This window comes from Lissotriton vulgaris, chromosome 6 (assembly GCF_964263255.1).
Source record: "Lissotriton vulgaris chromosome 6, aLisVul1.2, whole genome shotgun sequence".
Taxonomy (NCBI): Eukaryota; Metazoa; Chordata; class Amphibia; order Caudata; family Salamandridae; genus Lissotriton; species Lissotriton vulgaris.
The window spans coordinates 1,093,953,981-1,093,980,770 of NC_141694.1; the positions used below are offsets into that span (position 1 = coordinate 1,093,953,981).

A 26,790-nucleotide genomic window follows, 5' to 3' on the forward strand; every position below is an offset into this window, starting at 1 on the left:
GGTGAATTCCTCCTGTTCCTCATCAGTGCTTTGGCATTTTATGTGAAGTTCTGAGACTGAAGTAGCGGGATCCAGATGGTCATCCTCTTCGGATTCTTCGCTTTGGAAAATTTCTTGAGGTGGTTGCTTTTCCACCTTACTTGGAGACGTCGTTTCCGGGGTAATTAGTGGTTTGCCTGGTTTGCCAGACTGTATGGTAGAGCCTGTCGTCGTCGAGGGGACCGTCGACGGTGGTAGCATCATGGACGGTGCCTTCATTCGACGACGAGTCGTCCGTCGACGGTGTCGTCGTCGAGTCCGTCGACGGAGCCTTTGGTGTCTTCGTCAACGGGGTCTTAGTCGACGGGGTCGTCGACGAGCCTCTCGTCGACGGGGTCGTCGACGAGCCTCTCGTCGACGGTGGGGTGGACGAAGGGATCTTGGTTGTCGACGACTGCGAAGTAGTCGTCTTCATCGACGGTGCCTTCGTAGACGATGGTCTCGTCGACGATGGTCTCGTCGACACTCTTGTCGTCGCCGGTTTTGACGACGAGGGGCTCGTCGCTGGTGACGGTGTGGTCTTCGTTGTCGACATGGTCTTTGTCGTCGACGACGATGTCAGGGGAATAATTGAAGAAACAGGTCTACCTGAAGATGAGGAGGACGTAGTCATAGTCGTCGATGCGGAGGGCGACGATGCTGATGTGGTAGACACTGTGGTTTTGACTGAAGTAGTCCTCTGGCTTTGTCTGGAGGACGGAGCAGGCATTTTAAAGGTTTTACCCTCCTTAGCAGACACTGAGGATGACGCAGATCTCGCCTCTGAAGACTTTTTGTGGGTCTTCGTAGGAGGAGTGTCTGAGGGGCCCGGGGAAGCTTCCCTTGGCCTCTTGTTTGAGACAGCAGAGGTCCTGGAAACGCTGCTCACAGAGGAGTCCAGATTGTCTCTGTTCTTAAGCCTGTCCAACCAAATCAGAAGGCGACCTTCCCTGTCTCTCACAGTCTTTTTTGGAAAAGACCGACAGATAGTGCATTTCTCCGAATTATGGTCCGGGTAAAGGCAATACAAGCACAGGTCGTGCCGATCATCCACATGTATTCTTTTCTTGCTGCAGGAAGAGCAGGCCCTGAACAGGGCTTTCTTCCCCGAGTCAGACATGTAAAAAGCAGTAGAAACACACACTTACTTCAGGGATAGTGTGTTGAAGAAGTCCTTGAAGAGTTTTGAGGTTTCAGAGAACACTTTCAAAGAAAGTTTGGTGAATTTAGAGTAATCCTGAGGAGAGCTCAGGCAGGAGACTGCCTAGCACAACGTGCGGTAGAAAATCTGAGGGACTGAGGCTCCTCCCAGGAAGGTTCTAGAGGGAGGTCGGAGCGGATTGGCTGACTATGTCAGTTTGGTCCTTTTTACATAAGGACAAGGAAAGGCTACTAAGGGGAGACCCTTGGACCCTTTTCTCTCTATGTAGGTCTATGGACATTACTTTTTTATTTACCGGAGGCTCCCGTCTCGACGACGGGGAATGATTCAGGCATGTGAATCTATGAAAGACACCCCTAATACTGGATAACATGTACTGTTGATGAGTGGAAAGGAGCACAGTTTGATCATCTTTGTGAGCAACGTAGGAGGGTGGCGCTTTTTAGTTCATTCTGAAGCCTTTTCATTACTTATGGGTTGTGTTACATATTTGCCACTACGTAGTTATGGCTGAGAGAGAGAGCGTCCATAAGAAAGTCTTGTATTAAATGAAAATTCCACTTATATGTTGACAAAAAAATGCTACCAAAATGACCGAAATATTACACCACTGCTCCAAAATATACTTGCCATTTTAGATTCTTCCGTTCCGGGTTCACCTGAGCCTCATTGTGGAAAGCTCTCAATTTAGCAACAAGGTCTGTGGAATCCTGGGCAGCATTTACTGCTAATGTTTTTGGAATAACAAGTAGAGATCTTGCAAACTCTGCAATTGCAAGCTGTTCACGTGATCCCTGATGGAAGAGAAATATTGGCAGACATTACACATGGTTTCATAACTAGACTAAGATTTAGTTTGACTGTTTCAGGGACAACCCAATTATTTTAGTTAGCAATATTTCTCTGCATTGATGGCGGACTCTGCTAGTGTAACATGCCAGTACTCACAACAATATCAGAAGTTTCCCCTCAACCGTGATTTTATTTTTTTACCTGAGCAAAGGCTAGAATGTGCCTACATCTAATTATTCACATGATTCAGCATTTGCCCATCTGGCCAAGGAACATAGGAAAGAGGAACTTTGTTATGCGTTTTTCCAATTCTGTAATACCATTTATACAACCAATGACCAGTACAATCAGTTTAAACAGAAAACGCCTAGAGGTATGATCGTCAAACTTAGTTTAAAGACTTGACCCACGCAACCCATTTTGTGGGGCATATTAAAACTTGCCATTGTTCATGTGGTGTATGATTGTTTTCTCCCTAATCCCCTCCCCCCACTGCTACTTGGAAAACAGACTGCCACTACCCCCATTATAAATGAAGATTTACCCATTAGATTCCATTCTGCAAGAGACTAGGGGGTGGGGTTGGAAGAGGACAATATCCATTCGAGCTGGGGTCCTCTGTACAAAGCTGAGAAAGGAAAACTGACTGGTAAACAAAAAGAGAACCCAGCCTTCAAGGCTGATACACAAAGCAAGTTTCCTTAAAAGGGTATGAGGTCTAAGTTAGGCTACGGTAGAAGTTAAAGATTGTGTATCCGGTCCTTTCCTAACAATCCCTCACAGCCAGTGGGTATAATCTTAATGCAGGCCATGAGGTGCACCAATATCCTGCCCTAAGAAAGTGAAAGTAAGGAATGGATACTTTTAGTAATGGTTCTGCAGCAATAATTTTCACCGAATGTGAAGGCTAGAATTACCCTCAACTTGCTGAGAACCTAGAACACTTAATTTGCAAATTTACAAAGAGTGCCCAATATTAACATGTACAATGTAAAAATAATGTGTTCTCTACACAGGCCATCAAAATGGTTTCCTAAATGACACTTCTACAATAAAAATTCCATTACAAAACTACATCGCTGCACCCAAATCCTAAACTGCTACTGCAAGATGTGCTTAGAGATGCTTCCAATCTAAGAATGAACTAAACTGACAGGTACCTCAGAGCCAGTTTTTAAAAAATAATTAATTGGTTTATGAATTTTCAGATAATAGAACACATACAATGCCAATTTCAACATCTAAGTTAATTGTCGGCATACGGTCAGAGTTAAGGAATGAAACAATACAAATTACGATCACAGAGCTTCAATAGTATTAACACATACAGTCCTTTAAGGTTAATCTTGGTGTGAGCAGATTGGCTAGGAAACGGCTTCAAATATCTTTTGGTCGGGACGACCGGGGGGGGGGGGGGGGGGGGGGGGGGGGTTCTTCTGCATAATATTTAAGCTGGTCACGGCAATATGCCAGGCGACCAATATCAGTGATTAGGGTACTTCTTCCCCCAGTGTATAGAGTCTCCTCTTTCCTAGGAGTAGCGCCACTGCCACCAGCTTACTATAAGTTGGTTGCAGAGATTTAACCAGACCTAATAAACATGAAGGGTCTCTTCTACTCCCTCCATGAGGGTATGTATCACTTGTTCCAAATAGTGATGTATTGAAGGACACCTCCATGCCAAGTATAAAACGGCTGCTATCTGTGAACCACATCTGACACAGTTTGCACCTTCTCAGAGCCTAAAATTGTATAATTGAGCCAGAGTGTACTACATTTGATGTGATTTTATTTAAAATGTATAATTCTAAGATTGCAATTGGAGGTGAGCTGGCGTGTTAATGTACAACAAAAGCCCCAGTCGTCTAAACGTAGTTGTGGCTCAAGGACCGTGTTCCATTTTTCAAGTGACCCTGTCAGGACCAGGCACCCATCTGTGACGTGTTATACAATTTTGTTATTAGGTTCTTGCATCTGACACTCGAGTAATATTTTTTACCACTCCTAGAGTCTGTGGCACTTACGTGAACTGTGGATAGAGATTAAGGAATGCTGCGTGAGGTCTAGTATATATTTAAAAAGTCAGCATTGGGGACAAGCGGCTATTCGGTTTTATTTCCGCAAGGGATATATATTTCCCTTCAGGATAGACATGCCACAAGTTTGACCGGCTTCAGTAGATAGCCAGTTTGACAGATATATAGATTTTAACTAAAGAAACCGTGATTGCTGGCATTTATCCCCACGGCTGAAAAAAACAAAGTTGGAGCTTCTGCCTCCCCTATTCGGATATGAACCTATCTTTTTTGAAGTAACTGTTTCCGAAACGCAATTTTCAGTACAGCGCATTCTTGGATAGGAAGCACCCAAGGGTTTTGAATGCTGAAATGTAGTTTTACCATGGAATTTGTAGTGGAGTGTAAATTCTGGAAATATGTGGCCCGGCTGGCTGTTTAGAGGGTGTTCATTTTTTAACATTGCTCAGGTTAATTCTGTGTACCTTCATGAAGATCTGTGGGTTAAGTGTTATGGGATTCACTGCACTCAGCTAGTAATTATTCTAATGTTTGCGACTATTAACGTAGAGCTTGTAATGCAGAAACCATCACTTCCAAAGGCACTTGCACATGGGGCATCTAAAAAGTCCGATCCATTGTCTTCAACTTGAAAATGTGTTTCAACAGCAAGAAATGCACATTCAAAAGATATAGTTTGCACTGCACTTTTAATGTCCTCCCTCCACAGTACCTTGGATGTGCCCCTGAAAAGAGTGGAGTGGAGACAGTACTATATCCCCATTCCCAAACATACATACTGCATTATTTGAAGTAGTCTAAATTTTTTTTAAACATCAAATTTTATAGGTTCTCAGGATCAGTCATGAATCACTTAAGTAGTGACTACTGAAATTACCTGTGAAATTACCTGTGATAATAACTATGAACCAGTCTGCATTCAAGCGGGGACACAGGATCAGGCTGCTCAGTTACACGGCATTTAGCACATATTAACCCAGAAGGGATTTTCATTTGCATTTTAATTAACCCTGGGCAAAGCACTACGCTCTGTTAGTTTGCCAAGTTTGCGCAACTTCGCAAATTGCACGTAGAACAGTGCAAACACGAGTAGCTGTTATTTTTTGCTTGCTCGCAGCAAGCAAAATGACATCCCGGTGAGACTATTTCCTCGTTCACAATCAGCAACATCAAGTTGCAGATCGTGAGCGTGGAAAATAAACCTCCAGGCAAGATTCTCAACGCAGGGAGTTCAGGTTTCTCATTGCGAGTGGTCGTGTATGCTCACGACGAGAAACTACCAGGCCGCGTTAAGAAAGCTGCCACTCAAGTAGAAATCTACTCGAGCGGCAGAAAACTACCACGTGCACTGTGCAAGATGCAGCTTGCACTGCTTGCACAGTGCAGACAAGCATCCAGCACTGTGCAATCAGTGCGAACAGCATTTTGCACAGTGCACTACGCAGTTCGCATAGCTCACTTAGTGCGTAGTGCACTTCGCGTAGCTACGCACAGCGCTACTTCGCGAACTAGCCCAGGGTTAATTTTAATACAGATTCCACCAATGTCAGCAGCGGTTTGCCTGGAATGCCATTATTTTCTGAAAAATAGACCTTTTGTAATAAGAATGGTCTATTTGGGGCAGTACTTATATAGTGGTAACGCTCCATGCACAGAAACTAGTCTTCACATAATGATTATTGGATTTGTTCTGAACCTATGTATTTAATAGAAAATGCATGGTCCGCCGTCGGTTAGGGAAGTGGTTAAACAAATGGCTTAACCAGCAAGTTATAAGATCGCTCAAGCACACTAAGAAATGTACCATACCACCAGATTCAAGCAACATAGGCACTTGTACTAACACTCCTCTGCACCACAAATCCTTTTAAAAATACTATCTTTATACCAGAAAGGATTTAGCACCCAACTTCCATCCATGGTCCATGTACCTACCTCATTTTGTAATGCCAAGACCTCAACATTGTTTTAGCTGAGAGGTATTCTTTCTAACAAAAGTATTCACTGGATTACTACAAGGACAAAAATTAGTACTGGAACAAACTTGGAACCCTTGGAGGAAACTAGTGAAAAGTGGTGAGCCTAATATAAAGGGAGTAGGTTACTAATACTTACTCTTCAGATAAATAGTGTCATTTATTTGATGTTTTATTTTGTAACATACTCCATTTCTAATTCTTTCACATTCCAGATTTTAGAACTGCGATAATGGGAAGACTTAGTGGGGGCAATGATTGTGAAGAACAAGTTACTTACCTTCGGTAACACTTTTTCTGGTAGATACTATATCTGCCTGTGGATTCCTCACCTTGTGAATATCCCCTTGCGTCAGCAACATTCGGAAATTCTTTTTGTAGCCTCACGCCGACTTGGACGTCAGAGACACGGCATCGCACGTGACACTGCTGACGTCACCGACGCCTACAATAGGCCCACGCCGGCGTGATGACATCAGTTCCACCCTTTTTTCCGTGCCATCGAGGCACACGGACGGACCAATGACAGTAGAAATATACATAGTATACACAATACACAATAGCCAAGGAGAAACACAGTGTGAAGCAAATGCAATGGAATCAACTCCTTAACATTACAATATATAAACAATACAATACTCCCGGAGGAGGGTGTCCACTTTTCTAAACCAGGAAATCCTGAAGGACAGAGCGCGCAAAGTGGCCGTCCCTCCTCACCTCAGTGTCCAAGCAGTAATGCTTTGCGAACGTGTGGAGGGAAGACCAAGTTGCCGCCCTACAAATATGCTCTACAGGAACACCTCTACCCAATGTTATATGTTATGTTATTTTATTTTGTATAGCGCACAGATGCCGCAGCCAAGAGGCGTCCCGGCGCTTTGGAGATGAAACACACAACACAACAGAAAGGACCAGGTAACACTGAAGCTAAGCAGAGGAGAATAAATGAGTTTTTAATAGTTTCCTGAACTGAAACAAATATGGGATGGAACGAAGTGAGGCCGCCAAAGAGTTCCATAGCGTAGCCGCCATCACCGAAAAGGATTGTCCACCCATTCTGGACTTTTTAAAGCGAGGAATAATGGCCAAATTAGACCCTGCAGACCGAAGGGGTCTTGAGGGGACATAGTGTAGAATAGTGTGGGTGAGAATAGGAGGGAAGGCCAAATTGAGAATTTTGAAAGTAAGGCACAAAGCCTTAAACTTAATTCTTTGGCCTACTGGGAGCCAGTGGAGGTCGTGGATAGTACTGCGAGCAGAAACAAATTTAGGGAGGCCGACCAGCATCCTGGCCGCCGCGTTTTGTACCCGCTGAAGGCGGTCTAGCTCAGCTTGATTAACACCCAGAAACAGGGAGCTAGCATAGTCCAATCTGGTCAACACCAGAGCTTGGACTATGATCTGCCTGGTGTCCGCGTCAAAGAATTTAAAAATAGGCCGTAGGCACTGTAGAGCGCCAAAACAAGTTCCCGCGACACGCTTGATGTGAGGAATAAAAGACAGTTGATCATCAAGCCATACGCCCAGATTTCGGACTTCGGCTACAGGAGTGGGAGCAGGACCCAATTCAGGAGGCCACCATTGGTCTCCCCAGAGCTCGCTGTCCCTACCGAAGAGAATGACCTCCATCTTGGTGGCGTTAAGTTGTAAACTATTATTCGCCATCCAGCCGGCGACAGCTTTGAGGGTTGCCTGAAAGGTGGGGGCGTTCATATTGGAGTCGCCATTAAGTGACACAGCCAACTGTGTGTCATCTGCGTATGACACTATTGTAAGACCAAAACTGGCAGCTACCTGCGCCAGCGGTGCAACATACAAATTAAAAAGGGTGATGACTTAGCTCTTGTAGAATGAGCCCTTATACCCTCTGGAGGATCCTTACCGGCCAAAGAGTAGCAGATCTTTATACAGAGGACGATCCATCTCGATATTTATGGACCGCTCTTCCTCTCCTGCAGCCAGCAAAGCCAATGAAGAGCTGGTCATCCAACCAACAGTCCTTAGTTCTGTCCAAATAAAAAGACTCCGCCCTCTTAGGGTCCAGACGGTGTAACCTCTCCTCCTCCTTGGAAGGATGTGGGGGGAGGATAAAAAAGGTAGGGAGGGTAATGGATTGACCAAGGTGGAAAGGAGTCACCACCTTAGGAAGAAAAGCAGCCCTGGTCCTAAGAACCATCTGATCAGCATGAATGGTCAAGAAAGGGGGTTTGGAACTAAGAGCTTGAAGCTCACTCACCCTCCTTGCCGAGGTTATTGCAACGAGGAAGACCACCTCAAGAGTTAAAAGCCTCATAGGACATATATGAAGAGGCTCAAAGGGAGCACCCATCAGAAAGGTCAAAACAAGATTGAAGTCCCACTGAGGCACAATAAAAGGAGTAGGAGGGAACTTATTTGTGAGACCCTTCAAAAACCTTAAAACTACATGAGACTTAAAAAGAGACGGCTGGTCAGGCAAACAGAGTAAAGCCGACAGCGCCGAAAGATAGCCCTTAACCGTGGCAACAGCAAATCCTTGCTGCGCCAGAGAAAGGGCAAACTGGAGAACGTCAGACAAACGGGCTCACAAAGGGTCAATAGAATTCCCACCACACCAAGTGACAAATTTAGACCACCTATACGAATAGACCGATTTAGTGGAGTCACGCCTGGCTGACAAGATGACATCCACCACGTCAGGTGTGAGAGAAAAGGAAATCAGGTTGCCCAGTTCAATCTCCAAGCATGAAGGTGCAATGTCTGGAGGTGGGGGTGTAGAACCTGCCCCTCCATCTGAGAGAGGAGGTCTGCCCTTGTGAGGGAGACGATGCGACGGGTGAGAGGAGAGGAGAGGTGGAGAAGATCTGTATACCACACCCTTCTTGGCCTGTCCGGGGCGACCAAAATGACTTGGGCCCGGTCTTGGCGAATCTTCCTCAGAACCCGAGGAATCAAAGGTATGGGAGGAAACGCGTAAAGGAGTTGATTTCCCCAACTCAACTGAAACGCGTCCCCCAAGGCTCCTTGCATCGGATACTGGAGACTGCAGAAGGACGGGCAGTGAGCATTCTCGCGAGTAGCGAACAGGTCCACCTGAGGAGTCCCCCACATCCGAAAGACGTGACGCACCACCTCTGGGTGAAGCCTCTACTCGTGGTCGGCAGAGAACTGCAGACTGAGAACGTCTGCACGAACGTTCAGAACTCCGGCCAGATTATACGCCATCAGACAAATCTGGTGGTCCTGAACCCAGGACCAGAGACGCAGAGCCTCTCTGCAGAGACACTGCGACCCCACTCCCCCCTGCTTGTTGATGTACCACATCGCGGTCGTGTTGTCCGTCAGGACTTGGATCGACCGACCGCGAAGGGAAGGGAGGAAGGCCTTGAGCGCCAGACGTATCGCCCGCAATTCTAGAAGGTTGATGTGAAGCAACCTTTCTTCTGGAGACCAAAGACCCTTGACCTCCAGGTCCCCCAGAAGAGCACCCCACCCTAGAGTGGATGCATCCGTAATCACTGTGGCCACCGGAGGAGGCAGCTGAAAAGGCTTCCCCTGAGACAGGTTGCTTTCCACGCCCCACCAAGACAAATCCGCCGCAGCTTCTCTGGAGATCCTCACTGACCCATTAAGATCTCCGTTGTGCTGATACCACTGGAGTGCCCTCATGTGCCAGCGTGCATGGTTGACCAACAGAATGCAAGAAACCATCAGACCGAGCAGGCGAAGGACCTTCAGGACTGGCTCTGCCGCTCCATTGAAAAACAAAGGAATCATTTCCTGTATGTCGCGAATCCTTTGAGGAGGAGGGAATGCACGACATACAGTTGTGTCCAGTACCGCACCTATGAACAGGTTGCGCTGGGAGGGCACTAGGTGAGATTTGGGTACATTTATTGAAAAATCCAACCTGAACAACAACTGGGTTGTCTCCCACAGATGATGGAGCACTCTCTCGGCCGACTCAGCTTTGATCAGCCAGTCGCCCAGATAAGGGAATACAGGAATCCCCGACCTTCTGAGATGCGCTGCCACCACTGCCATCACCTTGGTGAAGGCCCGAGGCGCAGTAGTAAGCCCAATTGGAAGGACCGCAAACTGATAGTGCTGCGATCCCACCATAAAACTGAGATAATTCCTGTGCGACTTCAGGATGGGGATGTGAAAGTACGCATCCTGCAAGTCGAGCGACACCATCCAGTCTTCTTCCAGCAGAGCCTGAATAACCTGAGCAAGGGTGAGCATCTTGAATTTCTCCTGTTTCAGATAAAAATTAAAGATCCTGAGATCCAAAATCAGACGAAGCCTGCCATCCTTCTTGGGGATCAGAAAATACCGGGAGTAGCATCCCTGACCTTTTTCCTGCTCCGGGACCACTTCTATCGCACCCTTCCTCAACAGAGTTTGAACTTCCTCCTGTAGGAGTAGCAGATGTTCCTCTGAGCAATATCCCTGGCAAGGAGGGTAATTGGGAGGGAATTCCCGAAAGGGAAGGGCATACCCATTTTCTACGAGATTGAGAACCCAAAGATCTGATGTAACCGATTCCCAATCCTGTAGAAAGTGGGTAAGCCGAACCCCACCGGACCCACATGATCCTGGATGGCAGATCTAGGGCTGCTTTTCTGTGGCTGGGGGGTTGGAGGAGGTGGAGGAGGAAGAAGAGGCCTGACGCCCTCGAGGACGCGCCCTTTGCCTTCCCCTGTACGACTTATACAAGGTATTTTGCTGCTGCTGTTGCTGCTGACCTTGTCTAAATGTACGAAAAGAGCGTCCAAAGCCTCTGAATTTCCTGGCCGTAGAACCTCTTGCTTGTAGACCAAGAGATCTAGCAGTCGCCCTGCTGTCCTTAAACCTCTCCAAGGCCGAATCTGCCTTTTTGCCAAAGAGTCCTTCTCCATCAAAAGGCAGATCTAACAAAGCAGACTGCACATCAACAGAAAAATCTGAGGATTTTAACCAAGCTGAACGCCTTGTGGCTACAGCAGTGCCCATGATCCTGGTCACAGAATCTGCAGTATCAAGGCAGCTCTGAATAACCTGACGAGCTGCCACCTGAGTGTCAGATAAAACTTCCTTAAAGTCACCTCTGCAGTCTTCTGGAACAACGTACGTACAGAGTCCATAAGAGCATGGATATATCTTCTGTGAGAAGTTGGCCTGATATTCAGTGTTCACTATTCTAGTGATCACTATTTATCAGTCCAAACAACCCTTATGGTGATTGGTTGTAAGTCAACCGATATACCAGCTATCCTAGTAGCATGGACAAGAGCAGTCTTCGGGCTAAACTCTAGAAGGCGTGTTAAGCCAGCTGTTATACCATCACATATACCCCTTGAACACCAAGTGAAAGGACACCACACAAGTATTATGAAAATAAACAGTATTTATTTAAATCACAACAGCCCTGTACTCTATGAGGACAGGGTACTAAGCACACAACAAAACTCTTACGAAAATACTTTAAGTTGCACAATTTACACAAATGCCCGAGGGGCACGGGAAACCATATACTATGAAAGTGGAATGCGAAATTACTAGCAGGTAAGTACTGGACTAATAGGCTTTGGAATCACTAGGACTACGTTACTGTACTTTCAGATTACTAGTAGGAGGCCTCGGGTGCAGAGTGTGCACTCTCACGCGGGATGCGGGACAAAGTCTATGGGAGCTAGTAAAAGCAAAGTTAGTGTTCTCGGGCGAACCCGATAAGGTAGGTCGAAAACGACAGTGGATCTGGACCCTTGGATAGTGAGGCTATGCTGGGGCACCGAAATACCGAAGTTACCTAGCCCAGGGGCTGCAGCTGCATAGGTCTGAAAAGACGTCGGGAATCCTCGTTGACGAACCAGGAGCCTGAAGAAAGTTGCTGGCAGGCGACCAGTGAAGATTGTTCGAAGTGATCCAAGCCTGGATCGAAGATGGATGACACCTGAAAGCAGAGGGGACCAAGTTCTTAACCACTAGCCAGTGATCAGATGGCACCAGGAGGGCACCGGATGGTAGTCACCTCGACCAGGTGAGTGGGCGACGCTGGGCTCTGCAGTCTCACGGACCAGGAGGCGTTGTCGGCGACCAGGATGGAGGTGCGAGCTGTCGACGTCGCTGGACCCAGGATTGGGGCAACAAGTCTTGGCAAATTCAAGCCCACGCGGTGGACCTAAAATGGCGTCTGGAGTGGACCAGGACGGACCCTCCTGGTCCACTCCAGACGCCATTTGGAAGGGAGCAAGGGCCAGTCTGGAGCAACCAGACTAGCAGTGGTGATGTCGTCGGTCGTCGTCGGGAAGGCCACAAGCCAGCGGGCTAGTAGCCGGACAACGCGGTGAGCAGCCAAAAAGCAGAAGGGCCCCACGCAGATCTTGTGGATGCTGGGGGGCTGGTCTTCGGTGCTGGAGCTGCTCAGGGTCGGGGCTTCTCGGACCCCAAAGCACTCACCAGAGGATCCCTCGGCGGTCGTGCTGGTTAGAAGTCGTGCAGTTCTGATGATGGCCGGTCCCTCGAGGTCTCGTCGCACCTACGGTTCTCAGCTTAGCTGTAGAGGTAGGTAGAGGTCAGAGGTGCCAGGGAAGCCGGGTCTCGTCGAGCTGGTCAGTCGGATTCCGGAGGAAGGACGTGCAGCAAACAGCAGAGTTCTTAGATGGTGCCTGCGGATGCAGGGTGACTACTCCTTAGCCACAAGGGAGAAATCTTGAGAAGAAGTCGAGAGTTCCTTTCGTAGAAAGTAGTTTCTCGATTCAAAGATGATCTAATTTGGATTTTATCCTAAAGAAAGGGGTGGGTACGCGACTAGGTCCTGCCCTAGGGGTGGGACCAGGAAGGGGGTGGTTAACCCCTCTCCCATGCCAGACTTTCCCCAGGCCAGGGGCTGGTGTGCCCCTGGAACTGGTTCTAGCCGGCAGATGCGTAGTGAGCACCGGGGTGCCACTTGCAGTCACCTTCCTGTAAAGCCCTGCCTACCCAGGATACACAAAACCCTGTCTGGGATGGTGCTAGCACCGCCCCTGACAGGAAACCCTTTGTCCAAGCTCCCCTCACTGGAATGACTCCCAGCTGCAGGGGGTCAGACTCGTGTCTGTGGTGGCAGCATCCATTTTGTGATGCTGAGGCTTCAGTTAACTTTAACCGGGGTTCACAGTTACATACATGTTGTGTCCCTCTAGAAGGGTGGAATGATAACCCCGTCGCCAGAATTGGCGAGGGGTTAGTATTCCAATTCGTATGACACCTTACTCGACATGTTTTGATAAAGCGATACCAAAGACAGCATTTAACCGCGAGGATTATAACGCAATTAAGAGTATATGGTATGCGTTATCATGGAACAGCTATTAGGACTTGGTTCCGCAAGTTGCAAACGGGCTCAGCTCATGCCAGAGCACCATCTCACACGGTTCCACGCACTCTGCTTCAGGATTGTCAAGGCCTGCCATAGGTGTGACTGATAAAAATCTGGGTGTCCATTTTTAGGGTTAGATATAGGTATACTATATCTAAAGCAAAGGGTGATTACACCACCTTGCCCCAGCTGTCGTGCAGCCAGTTGTGTCAGATTTAGATGGCCATACAGGGGTGGCATAATACATGCTTCAGCCCCTGGTAGGCCCTGGGTACACCTATGCCCTGAGTGACAGGGTCTGATAAGGTGGCCCAGTACCAATTGGATAATGCACCTTATACCATGTCAATTTAGCGAGAGAACAGCTAGGCAGGCCCACAGCCAGAGAAAGTCGTAAACCAGTGAAACAAAAGCAAAAAATCTGGGTGATCATAGGATTGCAGACCCTACTCTCCTACATCTTCCCATAAGGCAAGTGGCATTTGTTGATTTTAACGCCATACTCGCGGAAGAGAAAGTTTCCTTGGCCACTTGATCCTGCTTTTTAGCTTCCTTGTCACCAGGAACTTGGTAAAAAGCACCTACTGACTTCTTGGAACATGCCGCTTGGATCACCAAACTTTCAGGAGAAGGATGTGTTGACAAAAAGGCAGGGTCCTCAAGAGCCAGTCTATACCTCTGAGCCACACCTTTCGAGACTGCAGGAGCAGAAAGGGGCTTCTTCCTCACCTCCATAATGGGATCAGTCAAAGCATCATTGAAAGGGAGCAAAGGCTTCACTGCCGAGCTCGGAGAATGAAGAACCTCAGTAAGCAGATTCGATTTAAACTCGACAGTAGGCAATTTTAAACCTAAAAGTCCCGCTGCTTTCTTCATCACCACGTGATATGGCTGAACATCTTTAGACGGCACATCAGAGCCTGATGGCAAGACCCACTCTGGAGAAAACTCAAGACCACTAGCCTCTGCTAGATCCTCGACGAAATAATTTTCATCCAGCTCACCTTCTTCCAAGTCAGAATGAGACTCACAATACCTCTGCTCTTCCAGTAGACGTGGAGCCTCCCTTCTAGATCTCTGCTTAACACGGAGTGCAGCCAGATCCACTGCCGACCCCGACGGCGCCGGAATAGAATCCGAAGGCTTAGAAGGATGTTCCAAAGATTTGCTTGGAGCGGGCTACGCCGGTGCTGGAGTTGTCGACTTCGGACGAGCCGGCGTCAACCTCGGTGGAGTCTGGTACTGCCACAGCGGGGTCGGAGCTGGCAAAAACGGCATGAAAGGTGCCGGGGCATATGAATGAGGCACCCCCAAATTAAATGCCATTGGACCCATAGGACCCGAAGGCGCTCCAGAGGGGTACCAAGACTTAGAGAAAACATCATACATAGCGTTAAGAAACGCTGAAGGATCCTGACCTGGAGCTGGAAAAGGTGAATGCTCAGGTCGACCTCGAGGTAGATTCGAATCTGTCTCAACAACAGGAGTCGATCCCTCAACCTCCACAGGAACCTCCTCTTCCTGCGCCGGAGACGGATCGGGTGCCGGAGCCGGTGAATGTACTGGCGACTCCGAAGGCGAAGCCTCGCCCTCCTGATCCGAAACCTCGTGGAGGAATTACCTTGGATCTAATCTTCTTGGGTGATCTCAACCTAGACTTATCACCCGAATGACGTCGGGACTCATGTCTCCTTATGCTTCCTTCGCGACCTCTAAGCAGGATCCGAGGAAGACCTCGAAGCTGACGCCTCCCGAGACCTCGATCTCGACTTCTTCGAATGGGATTTCGAAGATTCTTTCTTTAATCGGCCTTCAGCTTAGCCACAAGAAGCTTAGACTCCCTTTCTTGCAGGGCCTTTGAATTCATTTTTTGACACGACGAACACCCATCCACGTCATGGTCGGAGCTCAAACCCCAAATACAGTCCTGGTGTGGGTCTGCAACGAACATCATTTTTCCACATTCCCGGCAGGGCTTAAAATCCGTCTTCTTTTTCGACATATTAGCGAACAAAGTGGCAAGAGAACAGAAAGAAAAAAAACGAATACATACAGCTACAGAACAACAAGAAGCTACACAGTATCCCAAAACCGTTTGCGTCGACGATGCGGAAAAAAGGGAACTGATGTCATCACGCCGGCGTGGGCCTATTGTAGGTGTCGGTGACGTCAGCGGAGTCGCGTGCGATGCCGTGTCTCTATGACGTCCAAGTCCATGTCGGCGCAAGGCTACAAAAGGAATTTCCGAATGTTGCTGATGCAAGGGGATATTCACAAGGTGAGGAATCCACACGGCAGATGTATCTATCAGAACTCTGTATTATATATGATTTTGGGTATAACTTTTGAAAACTCCTGAGCTATATTACCATTACATCTAAAAAAAATATTTAACACAAGGATTTAAGAACAGAATTTTAGAAGTCTAAATTTAAGAGATTAATGGTTAACTGGAGAGATAAGTTTCCTATTGTATAAGGGAAGGTAGAATGGCACCAGCCTCTCCAAAACTTTCTGCAGGTGAGTGTAGGAATAACCTCTGTTCCTTCCTTCCTAGAAATGGTGGCCTTCTGTTAAGCTCTAGCTGGAGAGAATTCACATTAAGACCTTGACCAATCAGAGCACGTGCGACCTTGGACTCCATGCTCCTGAAGTACATGACAAAAAGGCAACAAAGTAGTGAAATAGAACTCAAGGAACAGAGTGCCTTGTAGCCAAGAGATACCTGCAGTCCAACTGGAAAAGACTACAACCAAGCATCATCTTTTTCACTGAGCTTCGGAGAGGTTGTTGTGCCTCAACCCTGGCGAGCCTGCACTCTCCCAGACCAGCCATAGACAGTTAACGTTCTTGCATCTGGCCTTGACCAGTGTCCCAGTGAGACCTGCATTTTTGGATTATTATACGCAAGACCTGGGACTCTCGCCCCACTGGCTGTCAATTAAAGTTGCAGACAATATCTTCCCCCAGCTCCCAAACCCAAGGTCTAGCTCTATATGAGAAAGGGAGAAGCCATGGGTCTAGCAAATGTTGCTTGCGAGAAGGGCCTCGCAACTTTGGTACCCTAACCCCCATGCTTTGGGAGAGAAGAGGGGAATCTTACTGGGCACACATACTTAAGCTCTCCTTACTGCAAAACATTAACGTCAATGCTTCCTGAACTGGGACAGAAAAGTGACTGGTCCATAATGGAAACCTGTTACTGGACTGCCAATAGATGTTGTACCGGAACCCAGACACTTTCCACCTTAAAACTACATCACCAACTGCTGGGTGGAATCTTGGGTTGGTCGAGTGAAGGCATACTGGTTTTGATAAGGGAATTTATTTCAAGAATGGTCTTATCAGCCCACCGACTAGTACAATGCTCATGCCAAAGGTCATTGAAACAGGACCGGACATACTGATGTTGTTTATTGCTCTTTTTTCCCTTCAATGTAAATCAAGTCACATTCTTTTCTTGAACTATAGCACCTGCTGCAATTGAAGTTGGCACATTATTTTGATGCAGGACCCGTTTTTTAGGTTTCGCCTGTCAAAAGCTGCGCGAAATCTTACGTTAGTAACAGTGTGGCCTTAGTTCCGCCTCTCTTTTCCATTGGCTAGCTCCATAAATGGAGGCTAGCCATTGGAAGAGAGAACTGTCTGTCATTTCCCGAGGCGATTGGTGGGCGTTCCGCCAATTTTTTCCCTTTCCGCCCCTTTGAAAACGTCATGCGGCGGTGGGTAATTTTTTTTTTCCTCGGCAATACGGCTGCCATTTGTTCGTGGAGCTGGGGCTGAGCGGATGCTCGAGATGTTCCGTTCTCCCCAGGAAACGCGGTGAGTCTGCACCGCCCCCTCGCGCTTTGTTCCCGCCCTCACCCCCGCGCTTTGTCCCCACCCGTGAAAGGAGGGATGCTGAATCTCACGGGGGATGCTAATGGTCCGAGGTTGTGCTCGGGTGGCGACTTGCCCTGTCTCCCGCCGGCCTGAAGCTCCTAGCGCTGCACCAGGAGCTCCCTGATAAGGGTTGCATCGGAATTACATGAGATTACATCCACACAACACAGAAACCTGGTCAAGGCCTATTCTTGCCCCTAGATAGTCAGTCTAGGGCGTGCACGACACCCCTGGAGCAGCAAAGGATGAGGTTGGACGCTCGGGCCTGTGCAGACGTGGGGGGGGGGGGTGCGGGTGCTGGGGTGGCCTGTGTGTTGTTGCTTCATGCAGTATATAGGCAGGGAAGGAGTTTGTTAATGGCTTCCAGATAAACAGCCTACACTTGCTCTTCTGACTGTCAAGTGATAATAACTAGCTGCGGCAGCCTGGGGGAGGAAGAGGTTAAAGATGGCGCGAGGAAGGCTGCCGTACCTACAAACATTAGCCTTGTGACATGAGATGTAAGCATCAAATCATATTTATTATATGTGGAGAGGTGCAATATTAAAGCTGCCGGCAGCCGCGCAGGTCCTCTTCGCCGGCGTGATTTACATGTGGTGTTCCAGCACTTTCCGTCGGTGGGGGGACGCCTGACAGCTGAAGGAGGGGGGAGGGCTGCCTTTCTACTAACTTGTCAGTGCTGGTGTTGCAGAGGCAGCATTTTAACCGGTCGGAAATCTGCCGCATTAACTCCCTTGCCCCCAGGCGGGCGAGCAGGGTGCCCCCCCCCTCCTGCGGTGCTGCACTCACGTAACAGCAGGCCTCGCTGGCCTGCGATGGGCACCTTCCTGGCCCACCCCCTGCGCAGCCCCGGCTGCACTTTACCGGTCCAAGCACCCCAGTCTGCATCGGTCTCTCGGAAGTGCCTTTATGTTCATGCTTCCTCTGAAACTCGCACGAAAAGCACAGAATTGCCCCCAAATATTCCATGAGAGGATGGCGTACTAGCCCTTGAATCTTTGTAGAAGTGTTTGTGAACCCTGCCTTGCGTTCCGGGAGAGGGCATATGTAGCCGTGTCAGTGAGTTTGTGTGAAATACAGTGCCATGCACAATATAGGTTGAGGGCACTGAAAGATTGGGTGCGCAAACAGACGGAACATCAGCCCAGCTCATGTTGGCCTGTTAAATAGCATGCTCATACATGTTTAAATGGAAATACCAAGGAGTTAGACACTGGCGCACACAGTGCTGTGGAACTCTGTGTGTGGGCTAGTGTGCGCCAGTGTTTTCTGTAAAAGTACGTGTCTATGTGTTCCGTTTTTTGTCAGATTTTTTTCTACGAATGTTTGTTAGTATATGTGTGAGCATGCATATGTATGTGTGAGTATGTAGGTGTGAATTAATCATAAGTGTGAATGTGTGTCAGTGTTTGTGTGAAAGTGTCAGTGAGTGTTTTAATGTTTGTGTGAGAATGAATCCGTTATAATTTTGGACATTTTTAGTGCTTAGGTTGTTTGCATACTTTTTGCTTGTGGGAAACTTAGTTTGAGCAAAAACTGCCTCAAACTGTGAAACTGGGTGTTTTTCGAGGCCGTATTTGCTGCAACGTTCTCCATGTCCATACAATTTTCACTCAGAAGCTGGTTCAGTGGACAATTTGTATCATACTTGTGAGAATTACATTTATCTTGTGTGGAAAAAATGCAGTTTCTCTCAGCTCTGTTCAGAGGGTGCAGCTGACTCTACATTCAGTACAGTGCCTGTTGTTGTGCGAGTAGGTGTATGTTTGAATATGTTTGCCTCAGTGTTGTATATATGCTTAGCTCTGCTTGTGAAAGTGTGTCAGTGCCTGTGTGTTAGTGGTGTACTGTCTGTCAGTGCCTGCATACCTGCAAGGGTTTTTATATGTCTGCGTGTTTACATGCATATCAGTATTCACATGTTCATTTAATGTGATATTTTTGTAACATGTGTGTTCCTAGGATGGAATCAGATCGGACTCTACAACTAAGCACAAGTGAGTTTGTGTGCTAGGCTGGTGTGTCTTGCCTTCCTCTCTCTGGACTCTGCTTTTTTGTGAGGGCTACTTCTCCTGGCGTGAAGCAAACCTCCTGGGTTCCCGTAATGCCCTGCTACAGAGAGCCGCCTCACAAACTAGCATCCAGCTTTTACTGACCTCTTAGCAAGCGGCTCGGGTACATCCATATTGAGCGGGAACTGCAGAGGCCCAATAAAAATACCTTCTAAAGTGGAAGGAAATAAAAGTTCAGTCTTGAGTCCGGCAGACGCTATTGTCCATCATGTTCACTAGTTTTACAACCCCCCACCCCCCCACACCACCCAATTAGCTGCTGCTATCAGGTGAGAGTGGTGAGGCAGTTGGGGGGGGGGGGGGGGGGGGGGGGGTCATCCACATGTTGCTCTCATGCTGGTAAAACTATTACCCAGCGTTAGAACAGTGCCCCGATTGGCCTTAGCAGGCTAAGTTTGCTCTCCAACAGGGACTGGGAGCCTGTGCCTACTGTTCACCACCCCTGGCATAGCAGCTCGGGTTGGGGAGATGTCCGTGCGTATGTAAATTTGTTCATCCCAAGACAGTCGGACCAACAAATAAAAATAGTAATTTACAATGCCAATAGCTCAAACTTTTCAAAAGGCGAAACCATTGCATTGTAAATGCTAGTCTAATCTCTGCCACTTCCTAGAGTAAGCCTCAAATGAGCTACTTCGCAACCCTACATTACTACCCCTCGAAAGGCATTTTGCCAAATGAAGAAACTTCATTATCAAATTGGAGAGCAGTAATGTTGGTGGCCGCGGGAAACCAGATACTGCCCTGTGACCTCTGACTTGCCCATTATCACCTTCCCCAACTGCCAAGAGAAAAAACTCCTGCCATGCAACTAGAACATTGTTTAACTATTGCATGTAGGATGAAATGGGATAACCAGATTTTTTTTTTTTTTTTTCAAAAACCTTTATTTCGGTAAAAATTTACCATAAAAGACAATTTATAAAAACAATTCATTTAAAAATTTTGTACAGCATTTATAAAATTCATAGAAACATGACTGGAAAAAAGTCATTGTATACAAAGAACCGGTCTGCGCTCAGGTCTGTAATTTAAGACACTTCCTTCTGATAGACCAGAGAGCGCCAAGGTACTTAGCCATAGCGAACACGATGTGGTCTGAGAGATATGTTTTTAAAACTCTAAAGGCGGCCAGACACCTCTTAAATCCAAGATTCCTGCATAGGGGCACAATCCAGTACCTTCGGATCTCCCGATAAGCTGGGCAGAAAAAAAGAATGTGGATCTCACTTTCCTCCGTTAATCTGCAAGCTGGACAGGCACTACTTGGATCATGACACCATTTGGATGTGAAAGTTCTGATGGGGAGAGATCCATGTCTCCACTGTAGGTATAACTTTCTCAATAAGGTGGGGTAAATTTTGTCCAGATTAAACAGATGAAAAGGGCAGACTAACTTATGTTACTGCAAAATCAGTTGCGGGTTGGTCCCTGCAGTTGCCACCAGGACCAATGTCATGATGTATTTATCCTTTCCTCTACTGGATAGGATTTGGAGGGCTGTACTTATAAAAGTGAAACTATGCTTAGTAGCACCCTGTTATTTTGGCTTTATAAAAAAAGACCCCAAAATGCGGTGGAGGGGGCTGTTTGAATGTCAGTTGTGCCTCTGAACTAGGGCAGAGTGGAAGAGTTATTTGTCAGACATATCCTACATAAGGTGTGGAAAGGGTTTAGAACAGCAAGGGCAAATAGGCAAATTACATAAGCATATTTAAGTGGGCCAATGGTGCAATAGCCGTCACCCCAGATCACAAATGAAGCCCATCCTTCCTTTTCCAAATACCAGTCACAAAGCATCCTGAACTGCAAACTACCCTCTTAATCAGTAGAAGAACCAGGTTATACTCAAGAGCATTTTGAAACCAAAAAGTCCAAAAATATTTGTGAAACACTCACCATGCTGGTAGCGTAATTCTCCAGATAGATGGAGAGTGCAGCCTCCACGGCACCACCACCAGGCACTACAGACTTGGACTCCAGTACTCGCTTTACCACACACAAGGCATCGTGAACAGAGCGCTCCATCTCATCACACATGAAGTCGTTTGCACCCCGCAGAATAATGGAGGAGCACGTTCGGGCTTTGGTACTGTAACAAATAAAGCGTTACAACGGTCAGAATTTAGATGACAAAAAATAAGCATTCCTTATCCAATCATAACAAAGGTGCCGAAATTGAATAGGACACTACGGACTATCCTTTTTAAGCCAAGTCTACTCCGTAGTACTCACTCCAGGGGTGCATCATGCACTCCCAGAAGCCTAAATGGTAATAATGGAGATTCTGGCTATTCCAAAGACTCCTTGCAAAAGCTTTAAGTAATATGCTAGAAATGAAGACTATGTTGAGGTTTCTGTAAAGTGCTGCTAGCCAATGTTCAGTGGCCTCAGAGTGCCAAAGCACTCCAGAGGATGTGGGTACAGATAGCGAGTTGCCATCAAGCCTTTAATACCTTGCAACCACTTCAGGCCACTTTCAGTTCTAAATGTCCATTAGCAGAGAAAATGCAAACAGATTAGTGCAGAAGTGCGCCGAGCCAAAATTCAGCTATAAATCCGGGGAGATGTGGATACTGCGAGTAAAGTGAACAGTACTTCCTATGACTTACGGGTCAAATCGGTTGTTGTGAAGGATTCAGGATTTTTTAAAGTTATGGGGAGGAAAAGGCAAATTGAGAAAACAAAATCTGCAGCAGTTTCAAGGTATGTGAAGGATATGAAATATTTACCAGTATACATCGAAAGTGTGTGCAGTTACTTCAATGTGAATGGACAATGAGTTCATCCATCCCAGCTATGAGCAACTAGTTGTACTTTCTCCCACGCGTATAACTGCTCGCATACGTGGCCATGCGACAGCAATTTAATGGGAAACTGGAAATGTGCAACATTTTGAATAAGGTCCTTACTTTTTAACAAGGATTAGTTCGTCGTCACATATTCGCTCTTGGACAACTTCTTCTGCCTGTCCCAGCATCAGCACTTCAAAGCTTTCTTCACCCTCCAGATTGGCCAGAGTAGAGCAAATAGTAGCTATTTTTTTTTAAGAAACAGGAAAACAAAGCTATTGATAGTACTCAGAAATTAAAATAGACAAGTACATTTTAAGTAATTTACATTTTAAGTAATAAAACGGTAATATTAGTTAAACCTTTGATAAACTGTCAAATTCAGTCATAGGGAAAACCATTTTTAAACTAGTCAATGGAATGCTCCAACTCAAACTAATTACTAACAACTTCACTTCAATATCTTATCCATTTCATTATCAGAAGTACTGCAAAGTCTGCTCTTAACAAGCAAATACTGTAAATCAAGTTCAATATGCTACTGCATAGCTGTCAGTTTAACATTTAAATCTATCGCTGAATGATCACATGTAAAGTTATAATTCCCGACCAGTAAACTTTTGTAGCTGGGACAAAAAACATTCCACCGACCGTCCCTACTCGAGGTCGTCCTTCTCTGCTCCATATACTGATACCTCCTAGTTAGACTAGGTACTCTCCCTTCAGCCGCACATATCCCATGCTGGTGGCAAATGGTGCATTTGTGCTTCCAATACTGTATATCCAAGGCAAACTTAAGAGGCGAGCACCTGCTATACCACCGTTCTGGTGGCCTCACTGAGATCAGCAGTAAACATTTAACTTGGTAAGCGATCCTTCCAGTATATTTACAGTAAACACCTTCAATGGCTCAGAGTTGTGTCTCAGGACTAGCGTGCCAGACGGAACAGTGAAGTAATTACTATAGAGCCCTAGTCTTCACACGTTTTAATGTGCTGTGACTCCTCGTATAAAATGGCTTCACTGGCATTGTTTGAAGTTCCATTTGGGAAAAAATGGTGTTGCATAGAACCTGCATATGCAATATATTCTATTATCAGTAGCAGAGAGATCCTCATGATAAGAGAAAGATTACACCATTTGGGCATGAACTTGAATGAAATATCAGACTAGGCAGAATTTAGAGAAAAGCTACGAGACTGCATTCATTGTCTAAACTTCCATCACCTCATAATGTAATCCTTGGACTGTTGACTCGTGATCACCAACTGCTAAATGGGAGGTACTTAGCCATTTAAGTTTGAGTTGCTCCAGTACTGTGACTCCAGGACACCTGGGGAAAACGACTAGAAATTCACAGAATTGTAGCCCAGTAACTTCTGCCTACCCTGGAGCAGAAGATCCTTTATGCAATCACCTTCCTAATTCGAAAAACCCACAGAAAATGTAAAACAGTAACACAGTCTTAACCCTTTCGATGCTGATGACGAGCTCAGCTCGTCATCACCCACGGGTGTCGTGTGCTGATGACAAGCTGAGCTCGTCATAGTGCCACTAAAATGGCATTTTCCAGCACACAGCGGGAAAACGGCTAGCAGCCAAGAGGTTAAAACGTTTAGGGAGTCCCTGAAACACTATGCTTATGTTTTTGGTAGTCTAAAAAAGTACGGCATCATCTTGATTTTAGTTGTCATTTTCTTTACAGACATAGTTGCTTGGTTCATCTGGTCTAGATTCTAAGATGTCCACAATGACACGATGAAGCATTGTTAGCTGAACTTTAAGACAACATAGTATTTTAAGATCACAGCTATGCCAATAAGCCAACCTATATATTATGTGCCATTAAAAAAAGTGTTTGAAAGGATTGCGGTTATACTAGTTGGGTCCATAAATCCAATAACTAATAAAATACAGTTTATTCAGCACTGAAGGTTAAGGAGTTTACATCTCTAGGACTGATTTAGAAGTAGTCTGTCATGCAAACCTATACAATTCAAGGTTTGTCAACTACACGGAGTCTTTTTTTTTTTTAAAAAGTAGGAAGAGCTAAGGCGGTTTCCAATGGTACATTGAAGCTGGTGTATCAAACACATTATGAATGTTGCAGGATTTTTGACTCAAGCTGAAAGCTCTCTCATAATCGGCAAACACTTAATCTGCGTTTACTTACCTTATAATAATACCCAGGCGTCAGATTGCATCCAGAATTTTTCAAGCAGGGTCCCGCTCACAGGGCGTTACCAAAGGTAAGTAACTTGTTCAGCTGAAAGCGATCTACACTTGCAGATTCCCAACTCTAGAATATACACCCAAGCAATACCTCCTCGGAAGTTGGTCTACGAAAAGAATTTCAGACCAACGAACTCTGCACAGCAGAGTGGGCAAAATCCCATAACAATGGACCTAGCATCTAGGAAGTAGTGTTTAGAAAACATGTACAGACATGGCCATTTAGCAGACTGACAGATGTCCAGGACAGGGACTCTGCAAGCTAACGCAGTGGTTGCAGCCTTGGCCCTGGTGGAATTAGCCCATAAACCCTAAGGAGTTTGCTTTTTGGCCAGTGCGTAGAAGATCTTTATGCACAGTACTATCCACCATAAGTCAGTCCATTTCTGCACTGCATCCCCCACCTTCTTTTTTTTTTTTTAACTCCAACACAGCAAATAAAGATTTGATTGTCCACCCGGAACTTGTTTGATCAATTAATAGAACAGAGTCCAGTCTGTGGAGTCTCTCTCCTTTAGAAGGATGAGGCGGGGCAAAGAAGGTAGGCATGGTGATATTCTGGCTGACATGAAAGGGTGTCACAACCTTCAGGAGGCACAAATTCTCAGAACTACCTTACTTGAGTAAAAGGTGGTATAAGAAGGGTGCACAAAAAATGCCTCCATTTCACAGACCCATACTGGTTGATATTATGGTCACCAAAAATCAGTCTTGATTGTTAGCAAATAGATAGGGCCGTTGTGCAGGGACTTGAAAGGAGCGCACATCAGAAAAGCCAGGACCTGATACAACGCCTCAGAAACACCGGAATCCAAGGAAAAGCACTGGATTGGATCACCTTGTTCCTTACATGAAGAACCCAGAGAGTCCGCCGCCCACCATTCAAGTCAGAGGCCACAGAAGTCATCTGCGGCGTACCACAAGGATCCTCACTCAGCCCCACCCTCTTCAACGTATACATGAGACCCCTTGCGGCCATCGCACGCCAACACAACCTCAACATCATCTCCTACGCTTATGACACTCAACTGATCCTATCACTTACCAAAAACCCTAACACTGCCAAAACCAACCTACATAAAGGAATGAAAGAAGTAGCCGAGTGGATGAAGCATAGCAGTCTGAAACTGAACTCAGACAAAACAGAAGTCCTTATCTTAGGCACCTCCCCCTCCGCATGGGATGACTTGGTGGCCAGAGGCCCTTGGAAAAGCACCCATCCCGACGGACCACGCACGGAACCTGGGCGTCATCCTTGACTCCACACTCACCATGAACAAACAAGCCAATGCCGTTTCATCATCCTGCTTCAACATTCTTCGCATGCTCAAAAAACATTTCGCTGGATCCCCACCGAAACTAGAAAAACGGTCACTCACGCACTAGTCACGAGCCGCCTAGACTACGGAAACACCCTATACGCCGGTACCACCGCAAAACTCCAGAAAAAACTCCAACGCATCCAGAACGCTTCAGCCAGACTCATACTAGACATCCCGCGCAAAGACCACATTTCTGGTCACCTGAAAAACCTCCACTGGCTCCCCGTCAATAAGAGGATTACTTTCTGCCTCCTAACCCACGCACACAAAGCACTTTACGAACTCGGACCCGAATGCCTCAACACACGACTTTCCTTCTACACCCCCTCCCGCCAGCTACGATCCCTCAACCAAGCCCTTGCCACTGTACCTCGCATCAACAAAACCACCATGGGAGGAAGATCCTTCTCCTACCTGGCAGCTAAAACCTGGAACTCACTTCCCACTCACCTTCGCCTCACTCAGAACCACCTAGCATTCAGAAAGCAACTTAAAACTTGGATATTCGGCAAGTAATTCCCCACCCTTCTTCAAGCGCCTTGAGACCGGCTGGGTATGTAGCGCGCTATATAAATCTTTTGACTTGACTTGACATAAATGGTCTGGGAGGAAACATGTTGAAGACCTTTGAGGAACCGAACCTCAAAAGTTGGCTCCAACAAAGGTTGAGCCGGCAACCACAAAAATGATACAATGGTTGATAAGTATCAATTATCTGTGCCCAGAGAAGAACCCTGCTGGGCCAAAGACCTAACAAATAAGAGAACGTGGAAACGGGTGCAGAGAGAGGGTCAATGTTCTTGAATGCACACCATGGCACACATTTGTCCTAACAGTAGACAGACAGTCTTGGTACAGGGCTATCTGGCCGATATTACCATTGCAGACTTTCTTCATGAGAAAGGTTTAAAGGGGTGAACTGTTAAGGCTCAAACTCCACGCAAGGATGCAGAGTGCGTAGATTCAGGTGCAGGCCCTTCCCGGTTACTGTGACACAACCGCCCCCCTCCTCCCAAAGAGGCAGAGGGGTCTGCCCCTTGACCCAATCGCGGTTTGACAGCCAACACTGCAGGTGTGGAGGTTCCCTCTGAGATATGAACCATGTCTGAGCGATTCCCTTTATGCTGGGCCCATTGGGACTTCAAGTTCCATTGCAGAGCCCTCATATGCCAATGGCCAGGCATC

The 26,790-nt window shown here is 46.7% G+C and overlaps 1 protein-coding gene across 1 annotated transcript in view; it reads right to left on the reverse strand.

Annotated features, from left to right (window-relative positions):
• TCP1 (t-complex 1) overlaps nt 1-26,790 on the reverse strand; it is a 98,020-nt gene that overhangs the window by 30,875 nt on the left and 40,355 nt on the right. The window contains exons 9-11 of the mRNA XM_086927155.1: nt 22,172-22,295; nt 21,159-21,351; nt 1,811-1,974 (exon numbers count right to left, since the gene is read on the reverse strand). Of these exons, the coding sequence (XP_086783281.1) occupies nt 1,811-1,974; nt 21,159-21,351; nt 22,172-22,295 (481 nt within the window). The remainder of the gene's footprint in view (nt 1-1,810; nt 1,975-21,158; nt 21,352-22,171; nt 22,296-26,790) is intronic.